Source organism: Malus domestica, chromosome 15 (genome assembly GCF_042453785.1).
Source record: "Malus domestica chromosome 15, GDT2T_hap1".
NCBI classification, from domain to species: domain Eukaryota; kingdom Viridiplantae; phylum Streptophyta; class Magnoliopsida; order Rosales; family Rosaceae; genus Malus; species Malus domestica.
Genome location: NC_091675.1, coordinates 3,571,116 through 3,598,509, shown reverse-complemented (window position 1 = coordinate 3,598,509; position 27,394 = coordinate 3,571,116). Strand labels below are relative to the sequence as shown.

The 27,394-nt window shown below is 36.7% G+C and overlaps 4 protein-coding genes and 1 pseudogene across 5 annotated transcripts; all 5 read left to right on the top strand.

Annotated features, from left to right (window-relative positions):
- Positions 1 to 120: 120 nt before the first annotated feature.
- LOC103455786 (omega-amidase, chloroplastic) lies at positions 121 to 3,294 on the top strand. Its single transcript, XM_008395377.4, has 10 exons — positions 121 to 255; positions 350 to 466; positions 729 to 953; positions 1,187 to 1,280; positions 1,408 to 1,482; positions 1,878 to 1,956; positions 2,081 to 2,096; positions 2,306 to 2,386; positions 2,643 to 2,725; positions 2,854 to 3,294. The coding sequence occupies exons 1-10, from the start codon at positions 181 to 183 to the stop codon at positions 2,930 to 2,932; spliced, it is 924 nt and encodes a 307-aa protein (XP_008393599.1). The 5' UTR covers positions 121 to 180; the 3' UTR covers positions 2,933 to 3,294.
- Positions 3,295 to 10,100: 6,806 nt separating this feature from the next.
- LOC103455788 (protein BIG GRAIN 1-like A) lies at positions 10,101 to 11,999 on the top strand. Its single transcript, XM_008395379.4, has one exon. The coding sequence runs from the start codon at positions 10,486 to 10,488 to the stop codon at positions 11,842 to 11,844; it is 1,359 nt and encodes a 452-aa protein (XP_008393601.1). The 5' UTR covers positions 10,101 to 10,485; the 3' UTR covers positions 11,845 to 11,999.
- A 5,490-nt stretch (positions 12,000 to 17,489) lies between these two features.
- Positions 17,490 to 19,203, top strand: LOC103400097 (serine/threonine-protein kinase STY46-like; the record flags this gene model as incomplete). Its single annotated transcript, XM_017322767.3, has 4 exons — positions 17,490 to 17,810; positions 18,024 to 18,534; positions 18,638 to 18,780; positions 19,024 to 19,203. Coding segments are annotated over 4 exons (1,155 nt in total), but the record flags the coding sequence as incomplete, so codon positions are not given.
- Positions 19,204 to 22,266: 3,063 nt separating this feature from the next.
- LOC103455790 (mechanosensitive ion channel protein 10-like) lies at positions 22,267 to 26,578 on the top strand. 2 transcript variants are annotated; one of them, XM_008395380.4, is made up of 6 exons: positions 22,267 to 22,689; positions 23,204 to 24,674; positions 24,761 to 24,881; positions 25,260 to 25,553; positions 25,627 to 25,829; positions 26,074 to 26,578. In XM_008395380.4, exons 2-6 carry the CDS (start codon positions 23,224 to 23,226, stop codon positions 26,309 to 26,311), a joined length of 2,307 nt encoding a protein of 768 aa, XP_008393602.1. In that variant the 5' UTR covers positions 22,267 to 22,689; positions 23,204 to 23,223; the 3' UTR covers positions 26,312 to 26,578. The 2 variants fall into 2 exon arrangements, with proteins under 2 accessions (XP_008393602.1, XP_017178692.1); XM_017323203.3 differs by having other exon boundaries at positions 22,303 to 22,715.
- Positions 26,579 to 26,882: 304 nt separating this feature from the next.
- Positions 26,883 to 27,382, top strand: LOC103455792 (uncharacterized; annotated as a pseudogene).
- Positions 27,383 to 27,394: the final 12 nt, after the last annotated feature.

The window sequence follows — 27,394 nt, the reverse complement described above, 5'->3', positions numbered from 1 at the left end:
ATCGACATTCTTTTAATCAATGGGACAAGGAAATTTAGATCTTGAATTCAAAATTTTGCATCGGTCTCTCTCCTCCGCCAACTGACCTCTCTCCAATCGCACCATCCAAAGCCATCACCACCAGCATCCGCATCGGTCGCAGCGCAGTCCCAGATCCGCTCTGCAAATTTCTTGTCGGTGATGGCGGCCGCTTACAAGCCCGAAGAAGCCAGGGTCCCGCCTGCTCTTCCCCTGCCCGCTCCTCCCGTCACCAAGGCAAGCTGTCTCTTTAATCTCTGTGTGTGTCTGGTCATTTTGTTGTGAATTTTTAGAGTTTTGAGGTTGAATTTGAATTGGGTTTTTTGTGCAGTTCAAGATTGCGCTGTGCCAATTGTCGGTGACGCCGGATAAGGAGAGGAACATTGCCCACTCTCGGAAAGCCATCGAGGACGCCGCCGCAAAGGGTGCCCAACTTGTTCTCCTCCCTGTGAGTTTTACTCATTCTGTTTGTTTTTTGGAAATTTGGAAACTGTAATTTTCAGCTGATCGAGTTTTAGATGCCCATAAGAATAGTGTAAGTAACTGAAAGGTTGGTGTTTTGTTGGGTTTGTAACTTTTACCCGGGCCGGCGGGGAGGAGAGTATCAGAACAATTTTATGTTGTATAAGGCCAGATGGCTAATAAACTCAACTTTTAATAATTGTTAAGATTTTTCGGCTTTAAGTTGTGTTTGATGCTTTGTGTCTCAGGAAATTTGGAATGGTCCGTATTCAAATGACAGTTTTCCTGTTTATGCTGAGGACATTGATGCGGGTGGCGATGCATCTCCTTCAACAGCCATGCTGTCTGAAGTTGCTCAACGTCTTAAGATCACCATTGTTGGTGGATCTATAGTGGAGCGTTCTGGGGATCGGTTGTACAATACTTCCTGTGTCTTTGGCACCAATGGAAAGCTGTTAGCTAAGCACAGGAAGGTAATGCTCTAAGCTTTACATAAAGGTGGCACTTGTAATATCAAGTTCAATTCTTGTTATGCATGATATTGATTCTGTGTGGTTATATGTCTACATGAAAAATTGCTTTTTCCATTTTAGAAGAGACTTGATGTTTTGAACATATAATGAGCACCTTTCAAGGGAAATTATGTGTCTTGGTCTTTGTTCCTTACTGACTGTTTAGTAACGAAGATCATGGCATATGGTCACAGATGCAGCTATTTGATATCAACGTCCCGGGGAAGATTACCTTCACTGAATCAAAGACTCTCACAGCAGGGCAGACTCCTACCGTTGTGGATACAGGTTTGATTCATTCTTTGCAGTAGTTTTGTTCATTGGTTCGTCCTTTATACAAACACTTATTCCTTTGGTGAAAGAACTTCTTTCACTCATTATTGATGGGATAGTAACCATCAATCGGGTTTTGCAGAAGTTGGGCGTATTGGCATAGGTATCTGTTATGACATTAATTTTGAGGAAATAGCAATGATTTATGGAGCAAGAGGTTAGCCGTTTCTTTTTCTTTCCATGGAAGTGAAACTAGTTTCCATGGGTATCTGTTATGACATTAATTTTGAGGAAATAGCAATGATTTATGGAGCAAGAGGTTAGCCGTTTCTTTTTCTTTCCATGGAAGTGAAACTAGTTTCCATTTTCTGGGCGTTGCTAAACTAATAAAATTAAGGGCTTTTCTTTCGGTAGTCAGCACACCTAATCCTTTGAGATTTAATAAATTCAAACCCATGAAATCTGCCACTGGATTCTTCCTTGAAGTTCAACCAATCTGCTTTTTATTAAAAAGGAAATGGAATTATTTCTCCTTTGTATAATCCTTTCCAAGTGAAGGACTTCTGATGTTGGAAATACCGAATGATAACAGTAATAAGTTGTTTACATAAGGTGCTCACTTGATATGCTATCCTGGGGCTTTTAACATGACTACTGGACCGTTGCACTGGGAACTGTTGCAGAGGGCAAGGTATTAGTTACATATTCCCTAATTCATATTCCTTTAGAATAATTTATCTGTGATATGTTAAATCAGTTTGTAGTTTTTTATGTAGTCATTCTCACTGAGATTTGCCTTGCTATATCTTGTGCAGGGCTACAGATAACCAGGTGCGGTAACATATGTCCTCTATGAGATGCACATCACGGTTTACGTTTGCTAATAAACTTGGAGTTAGTACAATGATAGAAACAGAACTTTGTGATAGATTACATAACAAGAACCACAGTCAAGTCGCTACTTTATGGCAATTATGCCTTGATGCTCCTCCATATTAACTCTAACGATTTCCCATGGGTGATTTTCTGTGGGTTGTCAGCTATATGTAGCAACTTGTTCCCCTGCTCGAGATGCTGGAGCCGGTTATGTGGCCTGGGGCCACTCCACCCTTGTTGGACCAGTAAGTGGATACGTATTTTTAGCTTTATGATGCATGCTTACATTTGATCCTTGCTAGAGCCATACACCAGAAATTTGATCCATACTACATTGTATTTTTAGCTTCATGATGCATGCTTACTTACCCCTTTCTACTTTTTAGTAATAGAACTAGTGTCTGGGTCTGCATTTTCGTCGTTGTTTAAGTTTTTTGGATGGCAAGTTATTTGTAGGTGAATCTTTTTATGAATCTGACTAAAAAAAATTAAACGTGGCAGTTTGGAGAAGTACTGGCGACGACAGAACATGAAGAGGCAATAATCATAGCAGAGATTGATTATTCAATTATTGAGCTTAGAAGGTGATGTGTTTCCAACCTAGAGTCTTCTTTTTCTTATGCAAGAATGTTTATGGAATACCACCGGTGAGGATAGTCTTCGTTACCTTACAATTAAAGTAGTTTAAATAAGTTTGTTTTGAATTATTCAGGACAAACCTCCCCTTACTGAAGCAAAGACGAGGCGATCTTTACCGGTTGGTAGATGTTGAGAGGTTAAATTCTCAATGATTACGTTCGGGTAGAAGATTTGTATTGTGCCTCAAGGAAGGAAGAAATAATGAGAGCTAGTGATTATTAATCGAAAACTCGAATTATTGTCTGTATTTAGTACCAAGGGGAAGCGAACCCTTAACAACGCACGATGTAAACTCGAATTATAATCCTTCTCCAAGATATTGGGGAGTTGAGAACCAGAGTTGGAAAACTCATGAAGATGTCTGTGGGTAATGCCTAGGATTACAAAAAGTTGGTTGGATTGGACCAAGGCCGATTCGCTCTATGTCCAATGTTGGTCCGACGGATTTCTTCCAACATTGTAAAGAACGCAGTATCGTCCCTCTCGCAATTATACTATATACCATTTACTGTTATTCTTTGTGTTTGATTGAAAGGCAGGAGAGTTGCGACTTTCAGCGACATTGTAAATTGGGATGTCCGGTGAGAATATTGGAAGTAGGAGGACCGTAGGGCCTCTACAAAAGTACTGGCCCCTGGCATTGAATGGCCGGGGACAATTTACAAAAGGCCATAAATAACAATAGGGCCATGAAAATGTAGGGGAATAAGGTGTTCAACTCCGCACGTGAAGATGGAGACCCCAGGAAAGCGACTCCTTTGATTTCTTTTGTAGGAAGTATTTATGCCGACGAGGGTCCTGATGTAAAGCGTTTTTATTGGAAACACGTTATAATTTTTGTTAAGAGTTCAAGTACTTTTTTGTAAAACAATTCCGAGTGTTTCTTATTTGTGGTTGCTTCAACAATTGGAAGGGCTAAAAGCGCTTGTAGTTTCCTTTGAGCGAGAAACTTAAATAATGCGTTTTAGAGAAGCAACTATCAAATGCCTCTTTAAAAAGTATTTGGATCTTGAAATTTCAAAATTTGTCTGATAAAAACCTTATAGCGAAGGGTTAGTAGATCCATCCTTAGTTTGCGCTCAATCACACTTTTTACCGAGCAATATAAAAGTGTTGGTTGACAAATCACTTTTAACTTTTACAGAAGCAGTCTCAAACACATCTTTATATGAAATAGATATACATCAAAGTGGTCGTATGCTAAACCCTATACCGTGTCATCATGTGTTTTAATTTTTTTATGTGAGGTTGAATAATTGGTTTGGAACATTGTCATCCTTCCTACGTCCCCGATTCATCTAAGTCCTCCTAGAAAACAGCCAGGCTATACAACGAGCACATGGGTACTGCATCAGCCCTAGTCATCACTCATCCACTCTCTCTCTCTCCTCATCAGCCAGACATAAATCTGAGGGAGAATAGAGAAAGAGATAAAGAAACTTGGCTGGTCAGGAAACTCGGAGAGGAAGACAAAACGAAACCCCAGGCAGCAGCAAGGACAGTAAAATATGCTGCCACTGCAAGCTTTGTTGGGAAGGGGAAAAAATAAAGAGCAAAGTTTCTCTCTTTGTTCATTATTCACTTCCTCTTCGGGATCTCCCCTCAACTGCTGCACATCTCTTTCACAATATCAGTGCATGTTTGGCGTGATTGTGATAAAGCCACTTCCAATTTACCCAAATTATCACACCAGAAAACAAAACCATACTTGTCCAAAATAATAATAAAGTCGCTTCGTCCTTATTCATGGAAGCACTTCCAAGCAATCGATAATATTGAGTGGAGAGAATCGAACTCGTGAAGCGTAAGTGCACTTAAATACGAGAAGTGCTTTTGTCTCCATATGTAACCACAATTGATCTGCAACGCGTTTCAATACAAAGGCATAACCCTACAATGTGAGATTAATTGTATTATTATTGTAGCGTTAAATCCACTCTTAGAGATAGATAAACTTAACCAAAACTTATTCAACGACCGACTTCAACAATTGCCTACCTAGACGAACACAAAACACTTCGCTCCTTACTTTTGGATCGATGTTAGATTTAGCATATCTGATCAGATCGATAAAGGGCATCTCATCGATCCTACAGCGACCAGAGATGGACACACACACACATACATACATACATACATACATACATATACATATATATATATATATATATTCTTGCCCACATCGAAATTAAAATCAAGTTTGTCGTAACACTGTTCATTTACCCTACAAACATGAGGTATTATGAGGGATGTGCCCATGCTTTCTCACGTGGTTCTACGTCTCCAAAGATGCATGTTTGGGTCCCAAAACCCTAATAATGCTTACTGCCAACTTGTATATTACGCTTGCAATTAATTACTCTATTGTCGCAGGCTCACGGCAGACAAAAGCTGGATTCAGAAGCTGCATTACCTGCCTGTCACCGCCTGTGTGTACTATATAGCTGGCCCTGATACCTTGTTTACTACAGTTGATAACATACGTATCAATATGTTAGGTGCTAGCTTGGCTGAGTTGCACGCACGAGCTTATCTAAATCACCGGTGCATGCCTAATTCATAGTTTATTAACAATCAAAATTAGCTCATACACACATGCCCAACTACTTTATTATTTTCAATCTGTAAGGAAACAAACTCTTAAAACAAACGTGTATCCATAATCTTATTACTTAAACTCATAATGCGTACGTAATTAATACTTAATGCTATTTTTTCCAAATCAATATAAATCCGATGCAATTCCATCCTAATCATCAAACGACCGATCAGGGATTAGGGTAAAATGTTTATCTGCGTCGAGTCTAGTATCATGCATCGATAACTTCATCGTTTCAGAGCAATTGAGAGTGGCACCCATCAAAGATAGAGACTCAAGAGCCTAGACACGTGGCGAGGACAATGGCTTGGGTGAAATAAATATCACTACACCAGCGTGCATGACGTATGCGTGTGAAGAAAGCCAAAGACAAAGAGTGCCCCGTGTTCGCACGTGTAGAAGAGCGTGTCGTATTGGACATATCGAGAGCAAGTACATGGTCCCCACACACAACCAATGAGTAGGGTCAGGTCCACACGAGTTACGCGTGATGCTCAAATCTGACCGTCCATTATTCGCGACCGTGTAAATCTGCGTAGGAAAACTGGAACTTCAGTGGCCCCACCAATGGAATCACAGTCCGTACTGCGCTGATTTTAACGCTGCGTTTTGCGCCTCCTCCTAAATAAGGAAAAGGAACAGTAAAACAAGATCAGAAGAAGGTGAAAACAAATGAATGACAATCTTTTTCTAGGTGCCCAACATGCATGCTAACAAAACATACTGTTTGGTTGCTACGTTCATGTTGTAAAACAGCAAATTTGGGAGTGTATTCTGGGTAAACTTTTGCCCTAATACGTAGTACGCAACGTACGTTTATATGTTTATATGTGTCTACGTAGAAATTAAAGTTTGACAATTGAAATATTAATTACATTATATGTGTTACATACCATGTATTATTTAATGAATCTCATCCGCATTCGCAACCAAATCCACATGAACCATTGAGAATGTTAATTAATTTGTATTATTCACCTATATGTCCAACGATTATATTTTGAATAATTTCAAGAAGATTTAATTGTATGAACTTCTGATTTTATCTTTAATCTAAACTAGTTTTTTTATATGAAATACTTGATGAACAGATGGATATCAAAGTAAAAAATGTGAACTTTAGTCCGTAAGTTTCTAACTCAACTGACCTGATTAAGCATTATTACCTAATATTATTTCTTTTCTTACAAGTGAGAAGTCTTTAGTTCTACATCTGTAGATAATAAGTTCAATTTATAAATTATTACAGATGACATATTGTATCTCATAGCCCAAATCTCCCACCCTATAATATAAAAGCTCATTTGGAAGTGCTTTTAAAATGACTGAAATCGCATTTAGCGAAAAAAATTTTGGATTTCAAAAGCAAACTGCTTCTTGCAAGAAGTATGAAACATGAGTTATATACTTCTTGTAGGAAGTACTTTTTCAAATTTCGCTTGCATTTATACTAAATATTGCTTCCAAAAATATTTTGTCAAAAAATATTTTCAGTATAGATATATAATCTTTACAAGATCCATGACCATCAGATCGTGAAAGTACATAAGATCATTATCTAATTGTTGGGTGGAAGCCACCTTACAATGTATCTTATTATAAACACTAACCCAAATGGCTGGGATACTGCTTGAAACCCGATTAAGAGACCAAATCAAAGGCCTTTCGTTGTCACATCACTTTATATCATACGGTTAGGGTGCATAAAGGGCTATGGATGTTGCAGGCATCATAGCATATGTCTTTGGATGGATGAACATGAACAAACAAAAGTGGCTAAAACATGTGATACTGGCTAGGGTTTGGGGGGCAGATCATTGGTTCCCATGTAATATAATTGGCGGGGTTTGATGGATCTTGATATGTAAGTCCAAAGCTATCCTTTTCATCTTAATTAATGGTTTTGTTTGTTTTATCAACTAGGAAGGAACAAATATAAGTCGTAGCCTAGTTCATATAATTAATGTGGACATGGTTATTTGCTATTGATCATTGTCAATGGATATGGGTGGGGTTTAATCAATTAAATGCACTTCCAATTCCAATATCAGTAATTTTTTAGTGTGATCATCGACCCATCATGTTACGCTTAACTCACTTTTGAAGTTATAACACATATATAAACGTGTGTTTTACTATACCTTCTATTTCGGTCAATCATCAATAGTATAAGCGCATAAAATATGAATTGTTCATCCATCCTATAACATATAAATTAGTAACACAACCTTATGAAATGGAATCAGTTTGAACTTTCAGTAAAAGTCAACCCGTTGAGTTTTTGAACTTCATTAAGGCTCCTCCAGAGAGCCGTTTTCAGCGTGATTAGAAGCTCCCCGATTGAATTCCCATGATTAAGTTTAAAGGCCAATTTTACAGGCTCCTTCAACAAATCAACCGCGCGGTTAAAGGCTAATTTCCATGATTACATTTTATTTCCGGTAATAGAGCTTTACCTCTTTCAAATTCAAAAGGGGTATGTTATCCACACACCCTATTTTACTTCTCACACACCCCTTGATAATTTCTATCCGTTGATCTTCTTCAATTCATCCGATCCAACAGCCGAAAATTAAAAAGATGTGTAAGAAGTAAAATGGGGTGTGGATATCACACCCATTCAAAATATCATAATTAAATAAAAAACCAAAATGGGCCCCTCAACTCTTATAAGAATCACTTGAAGAAAAAAAAAGATTCTGTAATTATTTAGTTATTTCCACAAGCATCTTTTGTTGGTAAATCCATCTGTTTCTCTTTGTTTTCTCATTAACCTCTCTATACTTGCAAACGTTGACGGTTATATAATTTAAAGTACCATATTTGGTAAGCAATTTAATTAACATTTTGGTTCTACCTAAACAGTGTAATATAATGGTTTATGGGATTTGTTATTACCTTTGTTTAGATTAAAAAGAATCCATAAAAACACGACTAGAAAAAGATGTTATCCCAATCGTTTGAATGTTTTTTGGTCATTGTAATTGCTATGTAGGGGATTAATCACGTTTGTTTCTTGTGCGCTTATTCTTTTCAGATTAAGGGTTTGGTCACTAAAAAAGATGTACTCAATTAGCATCGTGTTATAATTGTATTGCAATCGTGTTTCTCGAATCAATACATTATCAACATTGCTTTTTTTTTCAAAAAATGTCACACCTACCTTTGAAAATAACTTGAACTTCCACCAAAAAGATAATAGGTAAAATAATTCAACGACTAAATTTAGTATTTTAAAAAGAAACAAACCCACCAAAATATAAGGTGCAAACAAAAAACAAAAAAAACAAAAAAAAGGAAAGATCATATTTTGTAATTGAATTATCTCCTTTTCATCTTATTGGTATACCGTGACTGCTACCTAAAAATTAATCAATTATGCCAGCTCAATCCGAAACCTAAAATATGTACCGCACACCTTCCTTTTTTTTTTAAATATAATTAATAAAAATAGCTTTTTATAAAACATTCCCACGAAATTCCAAAAATTGATTACTATCTCAACCGCTGATGAAATTAATAGTTTTAAATGGAATATTACCAACAAAAATATTGGATTATATTCATCTACCAAACATGATCTCAATAATAAAAATTTAAGTTGCCCTCATTTCAATAAAAACTAGTCTCTCCGCATGCACTCATGTACGTGTGAGACACATTTTTGCATCACGGGCGCTACGTTCTCCTAAAAGTGTATTGTGCTAGTTTTTTCTGATTGTATCACAATATATTTTTAATGTACTGTACAAAGAGAAACTTTTACTTTATCATGCATTTCAATTAAATAATTCAATTAACTTAGCTTATTTATTCACTCTCAATCAACTAGAGAAATTTCAATGTCTAATTTCGAAGCAGGTACTTAATGTGTCATAAAATAAGAAAAATATAAAAATATATCATTTTCTCCACTTGTTTAAATACCTTATACTTAAAAAAATATCTTTCCAATCATCTGCCCTTGAAGGCCCCCAACTTCAAAAAAGCGTTTTAACTTTTTTATTTTATTTAAAAACATAGGGTTGAGAAAACGAAATGCCACACTAATATTATGAATTAGAGGCATTTATCTTCATGTATAAGTAATAGTTTTTAATTCGATTCTACTTGTTGTACTTTAAATTCTCATCCTTTTTAGTCTTTAATGTAAAAATATAATTGTATTATTAATAAAAGATTTGCATCAATCCACAGATTACCTACGAACAAAAACTTTATCTCATCTTAGAAAAAATGGAATTTTAACGAAATATTTTCGGTACTGTTCATTTTTAACAAAAAATTTACATTTTTACTTTTTTGTACTATTCACTACACCTTCATTTATCGTTTTGCATTAAAACTAATTTTTTTTTTTTTACTTTTCGTTAATTTTTCTTAAAATAAAATGTAAAAAATAAAAATCTTTACCTCACAACAAGACGTGGGCCCGCCAATTATTACTAGGGTTTACGGCAATTGTCGTTTACAAATGCTTTGTCTGCTTGTCCTCCTCCAAACACGATCAACGGCTTCAAATTCGAACTGGAAGGTTGAGCCATCAAAGGGTCAGACCGCCATTTCCTGGTCAAAGGAAGGGGCAATTTAGTCACATCAAAAGGCAAATTTCAAGCCACGTCATCCGATGCCAATCTGGCATTGGCTCCAGTTGGGGTGGACATGCACGCGCGTGTCGAGCTTTATATAACCCTCGTCTCTCTTGCCCTGTTCCTCACTCCATCTGCAAGGCGTGCCACTTCGCTCTCATTGCCTCTCTCTCTCTCTCTCTCTCTCTCTCTCTAAACAACAAGGCAGGCATCAATTGCTTTATTTGTTCATGCGTCCTTCTCTTCATTCCCAAAAATTCTACCACTTTTTGTACCACTTTTTGTAATGTCATGAGCAACGATTAGGCAAGCAGAATTACACATTAAGATTGAGTCGTCGAATTACCAATTAGGTCGCTTGGCTCAAACATTGCCCATCCTCTCTCTCCCTTATTTTCAATTCCACTGCAGCTTTTGATTCTCTCCCAGCCGACACAAAAAAGTCACCAAAGCTACAGTTCTGTAGCTAAAAACCTCAAATTATACATTTTTCTAGCCTATTTCTCAACAAACAAAAATGTCAAGGTGGGAAAATACGCCGAGGGAAGATAGATACAGGCACGAAAAGAAAAATCCTTCTTTCTCATCCTCTCTTCTCGACAAAATTTACCGTTCGATTGACGAGGGATCGCCGAGAAACCGCGAGGACTCGATGTTTTACAACGAAACAATGCCGAAGAAACAAAGCAAAAGCGGTGCGAAAAGCGGCAGAGCAGTGGAAGAAGAAGAGATGGCCAGCCTCCGCCGAGCTTGTTTGATCGAGAAATGGATGGAGAAGAAGGTTGGCCAGAAGGTTGGTGGCCAAAGAAGACAGCATTTGGGTGAATTGGACCGAAAATTAGACCGTGATCTCGATGCTATGTTTTTCAGCTCCACCTCTAGCTCCTCTGATTCGAGCTCCGGTGGGTTCTCCTCCTCGGATGCGGATTCTATGTTCGGGTCTAAGTCGAGGTCCTCGTATTTCGCACCGCCACGGCCAAAACCGGTTCGCACCAGCGTCTCGACCCGGTCGGTGAAATCAGAGGAAAAAACAGTGAGAAAACAGAGGACTCTGTTTTATGAACAGAGGGAAGTGCACATGTTCGATGACTACCACTACAGTTGTGCATCGGATCCGACTCCGAAGCTCGATGAAGGTATGATTAAGTCGAAATCGAGGGCATTGAAGATTTACAGCAACCTAAAGAAAGTGAAACAGCCGCTTTCGCCAGGCGGTCGCGTTGCGAATTTCCTCAATTCGATCTTCACTGCAGGGCAGACCAAGAAAACAAAGAGCACTTCATCAATTGGAGGGTATGAGGAAGCGGTTGCGGAGAGGAAACTGAAATCAGGGCAAGACTCGACATGTTCTTCGGCCTCTTCGTTCTCGAGATCATGTTTGAGTAAGAACTCACCATCTACAAGAGAAAAACTGAGAAATGGGGTTAAAAGATCGGTTCATTTCTGCCCGGTGAGTGTGATCGTTGACGAAGATTGCAGGCCTTGTGGACACAAATGCTTGTACGAAGGGGAGGATCAAACCCTAATGCCGGTCACTGTTCCGACCGCATGGAAAATTGGTCGATCGCCAGCGAGAAAAGCGGAGGAGGAGCTTAAGCTTCGAGTGTTGGAGAAAAGCAGAAGAGTTGAGGAAGCGGCCAGAGAGATTTTGAGAGACTGCCGTCGGAACCAAGTAAAGAATGAATTAGTGAGCAGAGATTGTCGTGACGGTGATGAAGGTGATGACGATGATGCTGCTAGTTGTTCGAGTTCGGATCTTTTCGAGCTTGATCACCTTTCGGTGATCGGGAAAGAAAGGTACCTTGAAGAGCTTCCGGTGTACGAAACCACACACGTTCGTACAAATCGTGCCATTGCTAATGGCTTAATAATGTAGTTAACAATGTAGGGTTTTTTTTTTTTTCCTCTTCCAAGTTTCATTACAGCAAATACAAGTATAGAACTAGATTTGTTCTTGGTTTTCTCTCTTTGTTTTACTAATTAATCGAATTGGTTTTACGAGGGGAAATAAAAACGTGACTCTTCATAAAACAGGATTAAATGATATTATAAGTTATTCTAATTTATGGGATAAATGATTGATCTCGAGTAAAAAAAAGCAGAGACATTATCTTTGCCAACTGAACTAACCCACTTCTAAGCGATTATTTCTCATTCAACTCGGCAAATTTTAATGAGTGACGCCTCTTGCACCTTATTTGTTTTTGTGTTGGGAAAAAGAAAGCTTGAAAGAATAAGAAGGTGGCAATCTGCGGGATGTAAAAAAGAGAAAAAGTGAGGGAACAGAGAGTTTGATTTTTCTGAAAAGAAAGAGAGGTGGGAATGGGGATTCGCAACCTTATGGATCATGATCAAACACTCAGGTGGAGACTGACAGACAGCTTGATAGGAACGGGAAAAAAAGGTGGTAGAAGAAAGAAAAAGAGCAAGAGAAAAATGAAAAGATTCTATGATGCTGATCACAAGCAAGCGACAAAGCAAGAAACTGAGAAATGATTTGAAATAAATAGTCCCGTTCTCTTGGTTATCTGGTGATTAATGATACATAGTCATTCATCGTTGATTTTGACATCAAGAGTTGGGTTTAAAACAATAAAATTACGTACATATATTCTCTACAATTGATGTCTAATCTAATTGTCATATATTATTCAATCACTAAGTGATCGCCGAAGAACATTTACGATGAAATGAGATGAAATTTATGAAGAAAAAAAAAGATGGGGGTGTGATGGCAAAGGCAAAGGCAGATCTTCGCCCATGGGAATAGAGAAAGTGAAGTCCTAAAGCATTTGCTTTTGCTTCTTCTCTCTCTCTCTCTCTCTCTCTCTCTCTCTCTCTCTCTCTCTCTGGAATTGGATTTTTGTAAATATATTTTGGATTTTGGGGAAATTGGCACCCTGGTTACTTGAACGTAGCGTTAGCATCCCCATCTCATCATCCCCTACTCGGGTCTTTGGGTTCATGGATTCTCCATCTCTTCAAATTCCAACTGTTCTTTTTCACTTTCCTAACGAAACACGTACATGAACTATGGTTACATAATACACTTATACATGAAAAATGCTAGAGAGATTAAATTTTTAAACGATGTGTCATCAATAAGAAATAAGCATGTTAATCAGTACTTAAGTAATAATTCAATCACTAACATCTACATCATTTGGTTTAAAAATTCGGTCTCCCTAGCATTACCCTTTATACATATATGCTTTGCAAGTGCAGCCGCCAAGTGGCAATCATCTATACGTACATATAATTATATATTTTTTATTTATTATATGTCACAATATGTTGTGAAGAAGTGCCATGCCAATGCAGGTTGCTACATTTTTGTTATTATATCAAGTAGTGAAAAAATGAGGGGACACGAGGACGAGTTGTAGGACTGATGATTTGCTGTGGCGACTAAGAAATTAACTGATCGAGCACGATCAAATTGAAAGATGCTTAATAATTGCTTATTATTAATATACAAGATTAGTGGTACGTGATGACCATGCAGATTCAACTCTGGGTCTCAAAGTCTTGATGCCAAGAATTGAAATATATCTCTCTCTAAGTCAAAATTAGCATCATCATATGATTAACTAACTTAAAAACAAGGCTGACTAAACTTTATTCATTGAAATTTTCTATTTAAATATCTTTTCTAGAAAAATTATTCCAATTTGAAGACCATGTTCATTCATATAAATCAAAGAAATTGACCGTCAACACTTGTTATCATAATCGTTTTGTTAGACATATATAAATGTCTAAAAGGTCTCGAACTTCAAGATATATTTGAATAATGATAAAGAGAATGAATGATTCGATTATTCTTATTGTAGGTAGAAATAATGCAGCATTAACTTTTAGGGAATGATTAGACTTTCCACCTTTTCGGAAATAAGGGAAGTATTGTTCTTCAAGGAGTCAGATACAGAACTTCAGGGCTCCAAGGGTTGAAATGTATCAGTAAATTATTAAACAATTTGATTAAAATGTTGACGAATGAATTCAATTTTGGTTATTTTAGGGTAATTTCCTTACAGTGGGTGAGGTGGTGGGGAGTTGCTGGTAATAATTAGAAGAGTAATGTGGGTGGCGTGTGGAGGAAGCAGGAGAGAAATCGTTTACCACTTTTGGACCATCCTCAGTTTCTAGCTTCTAGGTTTTACAAATCACTAATCATGTTCGTAATTCATAACTCCAAGTACAATATTTTTAAATCATGACCGCATTTACTATTATCAACGACATATTTGAACTCAGTATCTCCGTCAACAAAATAAAAATATAGGCATATTTGGATGAAAATTGATGATGTGCAGTATAAGCAATGTTTTAAAATCAACAACTATCGTCCCTTAGATTTGAGCTCAGGATTTTCTCAAACATAGTACAAACTGAGTAGTGTAAATCAAACGAGGATGTTCAAATACGAACCATATGTTGAATAATTATGCAAGTTGTTGTGTTATCCTTTTCTTTATATTTTAATATGCACCTTTCTTCTTCACCAACAAAAATGGATCTCAGTAGTAGTTGTATTGCTCAATTCAAAAACTGTGCTTCCTTAATTTCTTTGCTGCTTTCTGCATAATTTTTAGGGAACTTTAACGAAAAGCTCCCGGTACTGTTCACTTTAACGAAAAACCACATTTTTACACTAAAAAGTCAATCATGGTACTATTCACTTTATCCTTTATTTTGTCCTTATCATTAAAACTCAAAGTTTCCAAACTCTTTTCATTAGTTTTCCTTAATTTTTATGGCATCTTAAGTTGCAGATGAAGTTCACTAGTCAAATCAAGTCTGCAAAACTCTACCCTATAAATATACACAGTAATTTAACATTCTCAAGTTAAATAAAGTTGTCAATCGTGGGAAAAAAGGAATCAAGTTCCACCTTCCATTTACAAATACGTACGTTGAACTTTATAAGACGTTCTATATCGTAAATACATTGTTCTTACTGTTGCTCTATCCCTACTTGTGTGGTTTAACTTCTATCCAACATGCATGCTTTCTTTTTCTTCTAATCAAACTGTGAAATATATTGAACAAACCCGCGTGGAAGTGGGGAAAAGGGCGCCAGACTGACAGGCTGAGCCCTGCGCCCTGAGGGAGGGCCAGCTCCTCTCAACAAGATTACGATCGTTGAATGGTCCACAGTCTCCTCCTCCTCGGTCTTCACTAGACTAGGTTCCACTGCTTTTATTTTTTGGCTATTCGGGTGGTGAAAGAGTAAAAGACAAAGTCACAAAAGCTAATGAGTGATTGTCGATCCCGAGGTGAAAATTCCACAATAATTGTTTGTTAGCACCACTGTCCTCTCCTTTCTTCTACAAAAGTCATGCTCTGTGACCTAAGAGTTGAAGTTCTTGCAGGACCACTTACTTGTAATAACAGTAGTTAGGGTTTTCAAGATTCATATTCCTCTCTATCCATCCCCATATACTTGCATACATTTAAACATAGAGCAATGACAATCTAATTACCTATTCATTAATTGGACACTTCGTCGATTCAAATTGTCGAAGGGTATCCCTAGCGTCAATTTGAGCAGTACAATGTTAGCTCAAATATTGATATATAATTGCAAGATAGATCTCATTCGGGTCAATCATAACCTAAATTCTCAATGAAACATAAATCTTACAATAATCAATGAATGATGAGATATTGTTGTGTCTAAAAAGCGACTGACGCTAGCACAACTCTTTATCTCGAATCAATCTCTCTGTCTTCACAATACTTTTGTGGTAATATTGTAAATTTTTTGTGCTTCAAGTCCATAGCTACTACTAGAAGGATCCGCATAATTTATAGTAGTGAAATCCGCCCAGACTGTAATTCTTGGCATCCCTTCTCATATTCATAGACTTTATCGCCTCATCAACATAAGCTGTATAAAAACAAATAATTGACATCACAAAATCCGCCCAGATTGTTTTATTGCATGAACTAAACTACAAACGTTGGGACACCTTATAAACACCATTAAACCATTATTAAGCTCCCCCTCTTTGCGTATTCTCACTAATTAATCGTAATTGGCATATAGGAAAACCGAATAGCATGAACTATTTCAAGAAGAAGGGTTCCATATTTGGGCCTCCACAGTCGGCGAAAACCAATTCAAGTAGTGCAAAGCAAGTAGTGCCTACTAACATCGCCACTGCCACCTCAACTGGATGTTGCCAAGGGACGGATGGCTGCTCAAGTTCGGCGTCAGTTAACGTTGTTCCTATGAACCACCATCCAATGATCTCTAAATTAGAGCAGCAGGTATATGCTTGTTTTTTTTTTTTTTTTTTGTTGTTTGGTGAACAGGTATATATGCTTGTCAAATACCGCCCAATATTCGTGTACCATATGTTTCTTTGGTCCCGCATAAAAGCTATTTGATAAGTGGCTGTTACACTAAATAAACAATAAGACGTAATAATGTGGATGTTAAATTAAAGAAAATTCACAATTACTATCAAACATGCGTATCTCTATGTTTGACAAAAAGAAAAGAAAAAAAAATCCCATCTCTATAACTTTTCCAGTGCTGAATTCTAAATGATTGGAATGTTGTTTTCGTCACTACATATTCAAATTTTCGTAGTGTGATGAACGTAGACGAGCTTTTTGGTGTTCACAATATAAAGTTGGAGAAAACAATTCGATTTTAACAAGGGTTTTTTGAACTTTAATCCTTCAAGAAGATTAAAATTTTAAAAAAACCTGGTGTTAGATTAAATATTGATTTTAGTCCCTAATGTGTCCTGAATTCAAAATAATTAATGTGCATTTTATTTAATGTCTCCCATTAAATATTTAAATTTATTAATACACAAATTTTAATTTATTTTCTGACCAAAAAAGAGTTTTTTAATTTATTAATTTTATTTAACATTCTTCAAATTTGAAAGACTCAATTAATGTACCTAAATGTTAGTACCGAAATGTATGTACCTAAATATATGCACCGAAATGTTTTAATATTAAATTAATGTACCTAAATGTGTGTACCGAAATGTATGCACCGAAATGTTAGTACCGAAAATGTATTATATTGAATTAATGTACCTAAATGTTTGTATCGAAATGTATGTACCGAAATATGTATACCTAAATGTATGCACCGAAATGTATTATAATGAATTTAATATACCTAAATAAAGAAGATAAAGTACATCGAAATATATTGTATAACAAAAATTAGTTTATCTAAATGTTCACAACAAAATATATTACAATGAATGAAATGAAAATAAAAATTATAATGAAATAAAATTAATACATTAAAAATTAGAAAGAAAAAGATAAATAATTAAAAATCAAAATATAATTAATAAATGAGGCTATTAATGTATCAAGGGACTAAAATTAGATTTTGATCTTACTCATGGTTTTAATCAAAAAATCATCTTTGCCAAGGATTAAAATGAAGTTTTCTATTTTAACAAACACGTAGTTGTAGTACACAAGATTATGAAACCAAATACTTATTTTTGTTGAATTGAATTGTCATATTTTGGGTTTTGGCTGCAAATTAAGGTGGCAGAGCTGGAAAAGAGAGTCCTAAATGAGACAGAGCTTCACATTATGCATAAGAAGATGATGGAAAGAACACAAGATTATCTTGGCCACTGCCTACAAGTAGCCCAAGATAATGGATTCTTGAACCTTATTCACAACTCCAAAGACATTGGCCCACAACCATGCCCTCCCTCCTCCAATGTTGCCACTTCAAGTCCAAATGCCACCCCACAATTTCCAGCAACTCAACCACACCATTCTTCTGATCTAGCAGCTGTTACTGAGCAAGCCCAGCTAAATGGATGGTACATCCACCCAGGAGAGGTAGGTCTTCTGTGACCCAAATTTAAAATTTGTACATTATGTTTCGTATGGTTTAACATGCTATCTTGTCAGATTGTCAACGAAAATTGTTAATCAAGTAAACTTAGTATATGAATGTGTAATTTTGATATACAGTCTTGATCAATGTAACTTGCCAAATTTCCTAAAGCCTATGGTAACGTATCTACTCATGTATGGTGAAAATTGGATCAGATTGAGATTGACGAAAAAATAGGGCAGGGAAGTACGGCTCACATATACAAAGGAACATGGCATGGACTTGAAGTGGCAGTGAAATGCATGTACCCTGATTTCTTTGAAACTAACGACAATGGTGTCGCATTTTTCGCTCAAGAGCTTGACACCTTACGTAGGCAGCGACATCCATACATACTTCAGCTAATGGGTGCATGCCTCGATCCTCCTAACTATGCTTGGGTGGTGACGGAGTTCATGAGCACAACACTGAAGGAGTGGCTTCACGGCCCCGGAAATAGGCGAAAAGAGAGGATGATACCACTTCCTCCGCTCAAAGAGAGGGTCGCTAGGGCATTGGAGATTGCTCTAGCCATGCAGTATCTTCATGGACAAAGGCCTATGGTGATTCATCGTGATCTCAAGCCTAGCAACATATTTTTGGACGATGCTATGCATGTACGAGTTGCAGATTTTGGTCATGCTCGGTTCTTGAGTGATGAAGAGAAGGCACTCACCGGCGAAACGGGTGAGGATTTGTGTGTTAAGTGATTGATTTATTCATACATATATGTGTTAACTAAGTGATTTATGTCTTAATCTGTTCGTTAATTACCTTTAATTATTTGCAGGAACTTATGTGTACATGGCACCTGAGGTCATCCAATGCGAGCCTTATAACGAAAAATGCGACGTATACAGTTTTGGGATTTTATTGAATGAGCTTATAACTGGAGATTATCCTTATATTGAGAAGGATTATGGTCCCATTAAGGTAAGAAACAACCCACCTTATCTCAAGGAAATAAAAGGATATATAAAGTTGTACGGAGAGATTTTCTGGTGATGCATGACGCTAAATTTGCAATGCATTGACAATGATGTATCGCTTATGTGTGATTAATGCCGGTTAAATTTTTAACTAAAACATGACATGAACAATAAGTAATTGAAAATAATAATAATCGAATTAATCTTGTGGAAAATAATACTAATCGACTAGTGATTTTCACTGTAGATTGCAATGGAAGTTGTGGAGGAGAACCTAAGGCCAAAACTGGCTGATGATCGTGATGGGCAACTTGGGGAACTAATTGACCTAATTTGCCTTTCATGGAATGCAGATGCGTCAGTGAGACCATCCTTTGCCGCCATTACAAGCAGTTTGAAGGCTCTTCAAAACAGATTATTTTATTGATGTTTAACAACCATTTGCTTATGTTAATGTTAATCTAATCAGTTTGGATTTGTTAATCCAATCAGTTTGGACGTTCATTTAAGCAATTAGGATATTATTGATGTCTCGACCTTTTGTTACTTTGATCAAATATATCATAAAGTCAAAGTTATTGGGTTTCATACGTACGTAAGCAATGAGTTTAGGTTAACAAACTATAAAGTAATTAAATAAAAGATGATTAAGCGAGATCAGCTCTACATAATCGGTCGATGTACAGTGCAAAAATGCCCCACCTTCTCCAAAGAGAGAGAGAACCATTACTTCCAGAAGACCGTAGTTGAATAAATATATGATTAGTTTATAAATAAATAAACTCACAAAAGATTGATGTAATCAAGTTCGTATTGCATTTGTCTTAACTTTGCAATCAACCCTTAAAAGATAAAGTTGATGCACACAAAAGCGACGTTTTAATTGCAAATCATGCCTCACACGTCGTTATTAATCACACAAAACAAAACGATAAAGGTAAAAAGTTTGCATGTCGTTTCACTCCCTTCCTTTTAAAATATTGGCCTTTTGTCTTGTCGTTTCATGGATTGATCAAGGATTTATTATCCTACCTACCTTTTAAATTATGATAATGTTAAGAAAATTAAAATTAAATATTAAATATTGTGTCATAAAAAAAATTAAATACATTAATCAACATTTAAATAAGAATTCAATCTCTCATTTAGTTTATAAATTTAGGCTATTGTTATTAGTACTTCAAAATTCTCATTCTACATTCTAAACTTTCTATATTAAGAAATAAAAATACACTTATGAGAAGTGCATAATGAAAAATTTAAAATGCCAATAACACTTCCCTAAATTTAATGTATAAATTTAATTTTTCTATCATTACTCTTTGTATTATTATTCAAACTGCAATAATACAAGTTCCAAGATATCAAAACCATGACTGATTGCATATGGCTAGCAGACGTTTTTGGCCATTTCACTTTTGATGCCTCGAGTCATGTCGTCCACTCGCCTTTCTACGTATAAATATATAAGTGTACTTAAAACACAAAATGTTACAACTTCCGTAAACTTATTTTTAAAGGTAAATTACATTATTACATTTAGCATGATTGCGGTTCAGGCCATACAATAGCATGTTCTATACTTTCTTAATAATGACAAAAAACAACATTAAATTTACGAAATACTTATCTTATTCAGGATGTCATAAACGTTCACTCTGAATGAAACGTAGACTAATGTCATACAAACAATGTACAACAACAACTTTAATAGAAAATGTTAACCTTCTACATATAGCGAGAGATGAATAAATAATCTAAGTTGCATCAAACTAACGTACGTGCAAGAAATTCGAGCATTGAGCACCATGTAAAGCAAAAGGCTAATATGGTAGTATTTTTCAAGAAATGAAAACAACATAAAAGAAAGAAGAAAAAAACAAACAGAGAACATTGTTGAAATATCCCATTTCAACTAATTTCAACTTATATTGAGGTTTTTTGTAATAAAATCTCACACCTGATGAATTGTACAGTAATAATTAACAAGTTGCTGACAATACCTATGTTGTTTGACGTGTTTGATCTGTACTGATCTCTCACATGAGACCCAATGATTTTTTTTTTGTCAAACATATGTTTATTCAAAGAGAGAAAAAAAGAAAAGAAAAAGAGAATCCATGTTTATCGTTGGGCCAAAGGTGGGCGAAAGTAGCACTAGGACTACGAGTCTACGACTATGAATAATTAAAATGGACTGTACCTATCACCCAACATCAAAGATCTTTCCAAATACTTGGGCCCACTGTATTATTTTGGTGGGCCTCCCCACCATCCTCCTCCGATCTGAGGTCATTCATTTATCTGCATTAAACAGAGATTTGCATGTCAATTAATTCACGTAGATAAACCATAATAATTGTATTAATCGAATATTAATTAAGTAATGGAGATAATTAGCACAAAAAATGTAAAAACAAATAACATTCAACAACTTTCTCTCATTGACCACTGTTGCGTAATGGGATTGTATTGCTATTTGTTTCTTTGTGGTTGGCCACAGCACCTGAGCCTGCCTCTGTAGGGAGCATTTTTACTCACCATCATAAACTATGTTGTACGCTTCCATATATCTAATCATCTGTCACATGTTTTTTTTCACTTAAATTTGGTTATTTTAAAAACAAAAATTAAAAAGTTAACATTTAATATGAAAATTAACTACAATTAAATGAAATGACAAGAATCAAATAATCAGACATTTAGTGCGCATACACCATAATTACGACTAAAGCATAATTAACTCATAAACCCTACTTGTTCTTCATCCAAATTCCAGTTTTACCCTTGCTGACTTCATATTCATTACATCACATTACCATAATAATACAATGTCTTTACCAAACCATTTAATTCATTACATCACATCCGATGGTACATTCTACCAACCTTCTTCTTTTTTGACCCTAGCGATGTTATGAGATGACCATATAAAAACGTAAATCTAGATATAAAAATAACGCGGTTAATTACTCAATCTACAATTTTTTTGCCAAAGTCTTTCACAGTAGTTTAAAAGAGTATGATACTTTTATGTAGGAATCAGATATTTTGAATTTGATTTTTGCAACACTGCTGCTACATTAGTGTAAGTTTAATATATTAGTACCGTATTAATGAGTTATATATATTGAACTTACGATTCAATCAATTAATGTCACACTCAAATTTTCTAGCTCATTGTAAAAATGTAATTTCCATATGAATTCAATGTATCCAAGCAGCCCACTTATTTTTTTCCAACCTACTGTGGAAGATCTAAGATCATTATCTTATACCTTAATTTTCTGACATGTTTATTTATAAGGAAAATTAACGAAAAGTTCTAAAAAACTTTAGTTTTAATAAAAAAGACAAAATAAATATGTAAGTGAATAGTACCAGAAATGACTTTTTAAGGTAAAAATATCCTTAACATTAAAAATAAACAGTACCAGAAATGTTTCATTAAAATTTCCTTATTTATATCCAAGGAGCCCACGTGGTTAACAATATTAATATGCATTCTTAGGAACTTGCATTTCCTAAACATTTGAACCCTCTCTCGACCTTCTCTCATATCTTCTGTCCCTCTCTGACTTGTCTGCGCACCTTCTTTTACTCCCTTGCTCTTTCACTTTCACATTATTAATATTTATTTTATCACATACTATTGCAACTGCAAACCAATCTCTAATAAAATCACCATTATTCTTCTCCTTCTCAAGTATTTAAAGCATCAATCGCCGAAGTTTCAAACACCCAAGAACCCACAAGATCAAAATTTTTATATTTTCTTTTGGATTTGAATTTTTTGTTTTCAATCTAGTTAGCCACTTGCTTTGCACTACTGAATCAAAGAACTTGCTGGAATGATCTTCCATTTTTTTCCTTGGTGGGGTGCTGTCTCTGCTCTGTGAATAGCTCTGGTGTGGTGAGTCTGATTATTTACATATTAAGGTGAATAAGAGTAGTATTTCTTACTGTTTTAGACACTTTGTACTGATTGACTTGATCTTTTTGGCGCCAAGGTAACTTCTTTTCCAGTTACGTTAATAGAAGTAGATTACTTGTTGTAAAGTATTAATCTTTGGATAAAACGATGGAGATTGGATATATCTGCCAAAAGGGTTTGAAAAGTCAGAATTTTTAAATGTGATTTTGTTCTGGTGTACCATGGTTTCTTTATTTGGGGGTTTAGTGAAAGCTTTTTGTGATGTTTAATGTTGCAGCGTTTGATCAGAATTAGTTTATTATGGTGTTGTTAGAAAGCCATTGATATAAATCTTCAATATTTAATTAGGAAAATAAAGATTTGATTAATCCTGAAAGAAAAGAGGGAACTTGGGATTTATCTACCAAAAGCGTACGGAAAATTCGCATTTTTGAATGCCATTCCGATTTTGGTGTTTTGTTTAGTTGGGGTTTAATGCAAGATTTTTGTGAAGTTTGATGTGGTAGGGTTTCAATGAAGGCCATAGAGAGAGAAAAGCTTTTGAAAGGCGGGGAAGTAAGCATGTCGGAGAAGCTTTCTTCCAATGGAGGTGAAGTTGTACTGGAAGTTCGAAGCGAAGAGATCAATGCAGCAAAAGGATCTCCCTCAAAAGGCTCGGGATATTCAGCTCCCAAGCAAAGCAAAGTGGGCTCACCCGCCAAAGCATCGGCTGAGTCCAGCAGTGAGTTCTCTAAGTCGGTCCCAGTGAGCTCCCCTTCACCTGAATTTTCGAGAGCCAGTCCTGGTAAGCCTCCCAAGATTCCCACCCGCAATGAGAGTCTTGCTAGGAGAAAGTCACTAAATAGGTCAACTAACTCGAAACCCAAGTCAAGATTTGGTGAACCCTCAGTAGGCATTGATCACAATATGTTTGAAGAAGATCAAGTTGGGGCAAATTCCCCTTATAGGGGTTCATTCAATAGGCGTTCCCCAAATGATAAATCAGGTATCAGGAGTGTTTCAATCTCCGGGAGTGGGAGGATACCGCCGTCTCCAGGCAGGATCAAAGAGAAGGAGGATGAAGAGATTTACAAGAAGGTTAAATTGAGTAGAGATAACCATAGGAAAGTGAAAATGACAACTAAGGTCTTGCTTGAGTGGGGTACTTTTCTGGTACTTCTGGCTTGTTTAGTGTCTAGCTTGACTATCGAGAAAGTAAAGAATGGTATGTTTTGGGGCTTGGAAATTTGGAAGTGGTGTGTGCTTGTGATGGTGATATTCTGTGGAATGTTGGTTACAAACTGGTTTATGCATTTCATAGTTTTTGTGATTGAGAGGAACTTCTTGCTGAGGAAAAAGGTTTTGTATTTTGTTCATGGCATGAAAAAGAGCGTTCAGGTTTCGATTTGGTTGGCTCTGGTTCTTCTCACATGGCTATTGGTGTTCAATCGGGGGGTCGAGCGATCAAAGACTTACACCAAGATTTTGAATTATGTCACATGGACTCTTGTTTCCATTCTTGTTGGGGCATTTTTGTGGTTGTTAAAAACTTTGTTCCTTAAGATTTTAGCATCTAGTTTCCATGTGAACACCTTTTTTGATAGAATCCAAGAATCAATCTTCCATCAGTATGTTCTTCAGACACTTTCAGGGCCGGCACTTATAGAGGAGGCTGTGAGAGATGGGAAATGTCCGAGCACTGGGCAAGTGAGTTTCAGGACGACAAAGAAGGCTAAGGCTGGGAAGGAGAAAGAGGTGATTGATATGGGAAAGCTTCAGAAGATGAAGCAAGAGAAGGTTTCAGCTTGGACCATGAAGGTATTGGTGGACGCAGTTTCAAGTTCAGGGCTGTCCACCATCTCCCATACATTGGATGAGATGGAAGCGGGAGGAGCTGAACAGACGGATGGGGAGATTACTAATGAGATGGAAGCAACCGCCGCTGCCTATCACATTTTTCGTAACGTCGCACAACCGGATTCCAAGTGAGAAAAACCACCTTATTGTTTAGTTGTTATTTGTGATATAGGTGCCTTTTCATGTGTTTCTTACACATCTTACATCTGAGTAGGTACATTGAGGTGGAGGACCTCATGAGGTTCATGATTAAAGAAGAGGTGGAACTTGTGTTTCCGCTGTTTGACACAGATGAGGCTGGACATATTGACCGAAAATCTCTAACGGATTGGGTGGTAAGACCTTTTATTTTCATGTGTCTGGACTTCCACATTGTACTTATTGATTCTGTAGTCATGGAGTGTTATTCCTTGATCATACACATACATGCTTTATTTTAAAATCATGCACGCCTTACAATCTAAAAACATATGGTGGGGGATGGAGAAAGGGAATTTGTAACTTGAGTCTGTTTCTATAGACATTGTTTCCCTTCACCATTACTCATTAGCGTCTGCACTTGGAGTCCATTTTTGTTTAATGTTGAACCACAAGGTAGATAAGAAAACAGCAGCAGTCCTCAGTCATGTACATAATTGAGCTGTTGGTGGTCCGCCTTAGAAAGTTCTTTCGGATAAAGAGGTGAAGTATTTTTTGCCTTCCGGCTTTTGCAGGTGAAGGTCTACAATGGTCGCAAAGCATTAGCTCATTCTTTAAACGACACCAAAACAGCTGTAAGGCAATTGAACAAACTTGTGACTGGCATCCTGGTTGTTATTACCATTGTAGTGTGGCTTTTATTGATGGAAATTGCAACCACGAAAGTGCTTGTTTTCCTCTCGTCACAGCTCGTAGTTGCAGCTTTTATGTTTGGAAACACTTGCAAGACTGTATTTGAAGCTATAATTTTTGTATTTGTAATGCACCCATTTGATGTTGGTGACCGCTGTGTTGTTGATGGTGTTCCGGTAACTTTCTCAACTCTTGTTTCATTACATTCGGTTTCCTTAATCAAATTTCTAATGCCTGGCAACCTGACAGTTGATGGTTGAGGAGATGAACATCTTAAATACAGTCTTCTTGAAACTCAATATGGAGAAGGTATACTATCCGAATTCAGTTTTGTCCACAAAAGCCATCAGCAATTACTATAGAAGTCCAAACATGGGTGACATCGTCGAATTCCACATTGCTTTTTCGACAACAGTGGAGAAGATAGGCATGCTGAACGAGAAAATACAACAGTGAGTGAATCAAATCTTTTGTTGGTTTATGTACGGGCTAGCACAGGTCTAGAAACATATATGTTAGTTTCCTGTCAAATAAACTGATATGTTACGCTACTAGAATAATCACAATTGTTATGTTGTGCAAACCGCACATTCACACATGATTTCACTTGAGTAAAAAGTTTTAATTAACAGTCTAGCATCAATTTCTATTGCTCCTTTATATTTACTCCTTTGCAATTTCATTTTGCTTGTTCAGTCATTTGGAGAGTAACTCGCAGCATTGGCATCCTAACCACAATCTGGTAGTGGCTGAAATCGAAAATCTCAATAAATTAAAGATGGCCCTGTATGTCACTCACACAATGAACTTTCAAGAGTTCGGAGAAAAGAATAAGCGGAGAACTGAACTAGTCATCGAATTGAAGAAAATGTTGGAAGAGCTCCAAATCAAGTACAATCTGCTGCCCCAAGAAGTTCGTCTCACTCAAGCTTAAATCAGATGCAGCTATTGCCAGTAAATGAAGTTCTTGCGGGGTAAAAGGAAGACCTTTTGATGGTTTTGTTCTTTTTGCCGGTAGGATTTTTTACTAAGTACATTAGTTTCAGTAGCTAGTTCAGATTACTGCTGTGGACTAGCAAGGAATTTGGCATGAAATGTTGTTTAGTTTTTGTTTCCTATTTTCTGCACTTTGTTTGGCGGTGACTAGTGACTTTAGAAATCTGCATGTTGTTTTAAGAAGGGTAGTGATTTTCGTACACAATTTTCTCTTGCGCATATCCGCCTGACTATGTGGATTATTCAACCTACTTCGCAAAACGATGACACTTTATGTATTTTAATCCCACCTGACCCCATGATTTTCCTTATTCATTTAGTGCCATGAAAATCCAAAATGTAAACCATGTGATTTGCCAAGTGCCATGCATGCTTTCTCAAAAGAAATCCTGAATTCAAGTTTGAAAATGAATCAGTTTCTAGCAGATCAAATCTAGGGGATAGCCTTATCCTCCAATCCCAGGCAGAGTTTACCCACATACGAATACTCAGATGTGGCACATCAGCTTTTCAAATCTCTAATTTCCACCCACCATTTCATTTGCCTCCATTTTCTCATCCAATATCTAAAGCTATCAATCCCAACTCTTCAAAAATAACACCACCAACATTTTGTACCAAGCAAAATTTAGACCCAAGAAATGGCTTCTGCCTCAATGGCCATGCCACTAATGTCTTCGACCCAAAACAGATTAACCCAAAACGCAGAGCACTTTTCAAATCAGTCCCATTGAAGTCATCAAAGAAAGCTGCTTTTGTGAAGCCAAAGCCCAAGGGCATGTTCAAGGTGGAGGCCTCTTTGAAAGAAAAGGCAGCGACGGGCCTAGCAGCTGCTGCATTGACAGCCTCCATGGTGATTCCTGAGATGGCTGAGGCTGCAGGGACTTCTGGGCTTACGCCGTCTCTGAAAAACTTCTTGCTCAGCATTGCTGCTGGTGGAGTTGTGCTTGTAGTGATCATAGGTGTTGTTGCTGGGGTTTCCAACTTTGACCCAGTTAAGAGAGCCTAGCTTCAAACACTT

Coding starts and splice junctions, on each gene's coding strand:
- LOC103455786 (XM_008395377.4), top strand. CDS start 181: ATGGCGGCCGCTTACAAGCCCGAAGAAGCCAGGGTCCCGCCTGCTCTT. Junction 2,387..2,642: donor ACTCCACCCTTGTTGGACCA/GTAAGTGGATAC, acceptor TAAACGTGGCAG/TTTGGAGAAGTACTGGCGAC. Junction 2,726..2,853: donor TCAATTATTGAGCTTAGAAG/GTGATGTGTTTC, acceptor TGAATTATTCAG/GACAAACCTCCCCTTACTGA.
- LOC103455788 (XM_008395379.4), top strand. CDS start 10,486: ATGTCAAGGTGGGAAAATACGCCGAGGGAAGATAGATACAGGCACGAA.
- LOC103455790 (XM_008395380.4), top strand. CDS start 23,224: ATGAAGGCCATAGAGAGAGAAAAGCTTTTGAAAGGCGGGGAAGTAAGC. Junction 24,882..25,259: donor AATCTCTAACGGATTGGGTG/GTAAGACCTTTT, acceptor CGGCTTTTGCAG/GTGAAGGTCTACAATGGTCG. Junction 25,830..26,073: donor CTGAACGAGAAAATACAACA/GTGAGTGAATCA, acceptor TTGCTTGTTCAG/TCATTTGGAGAGTAACTCGC.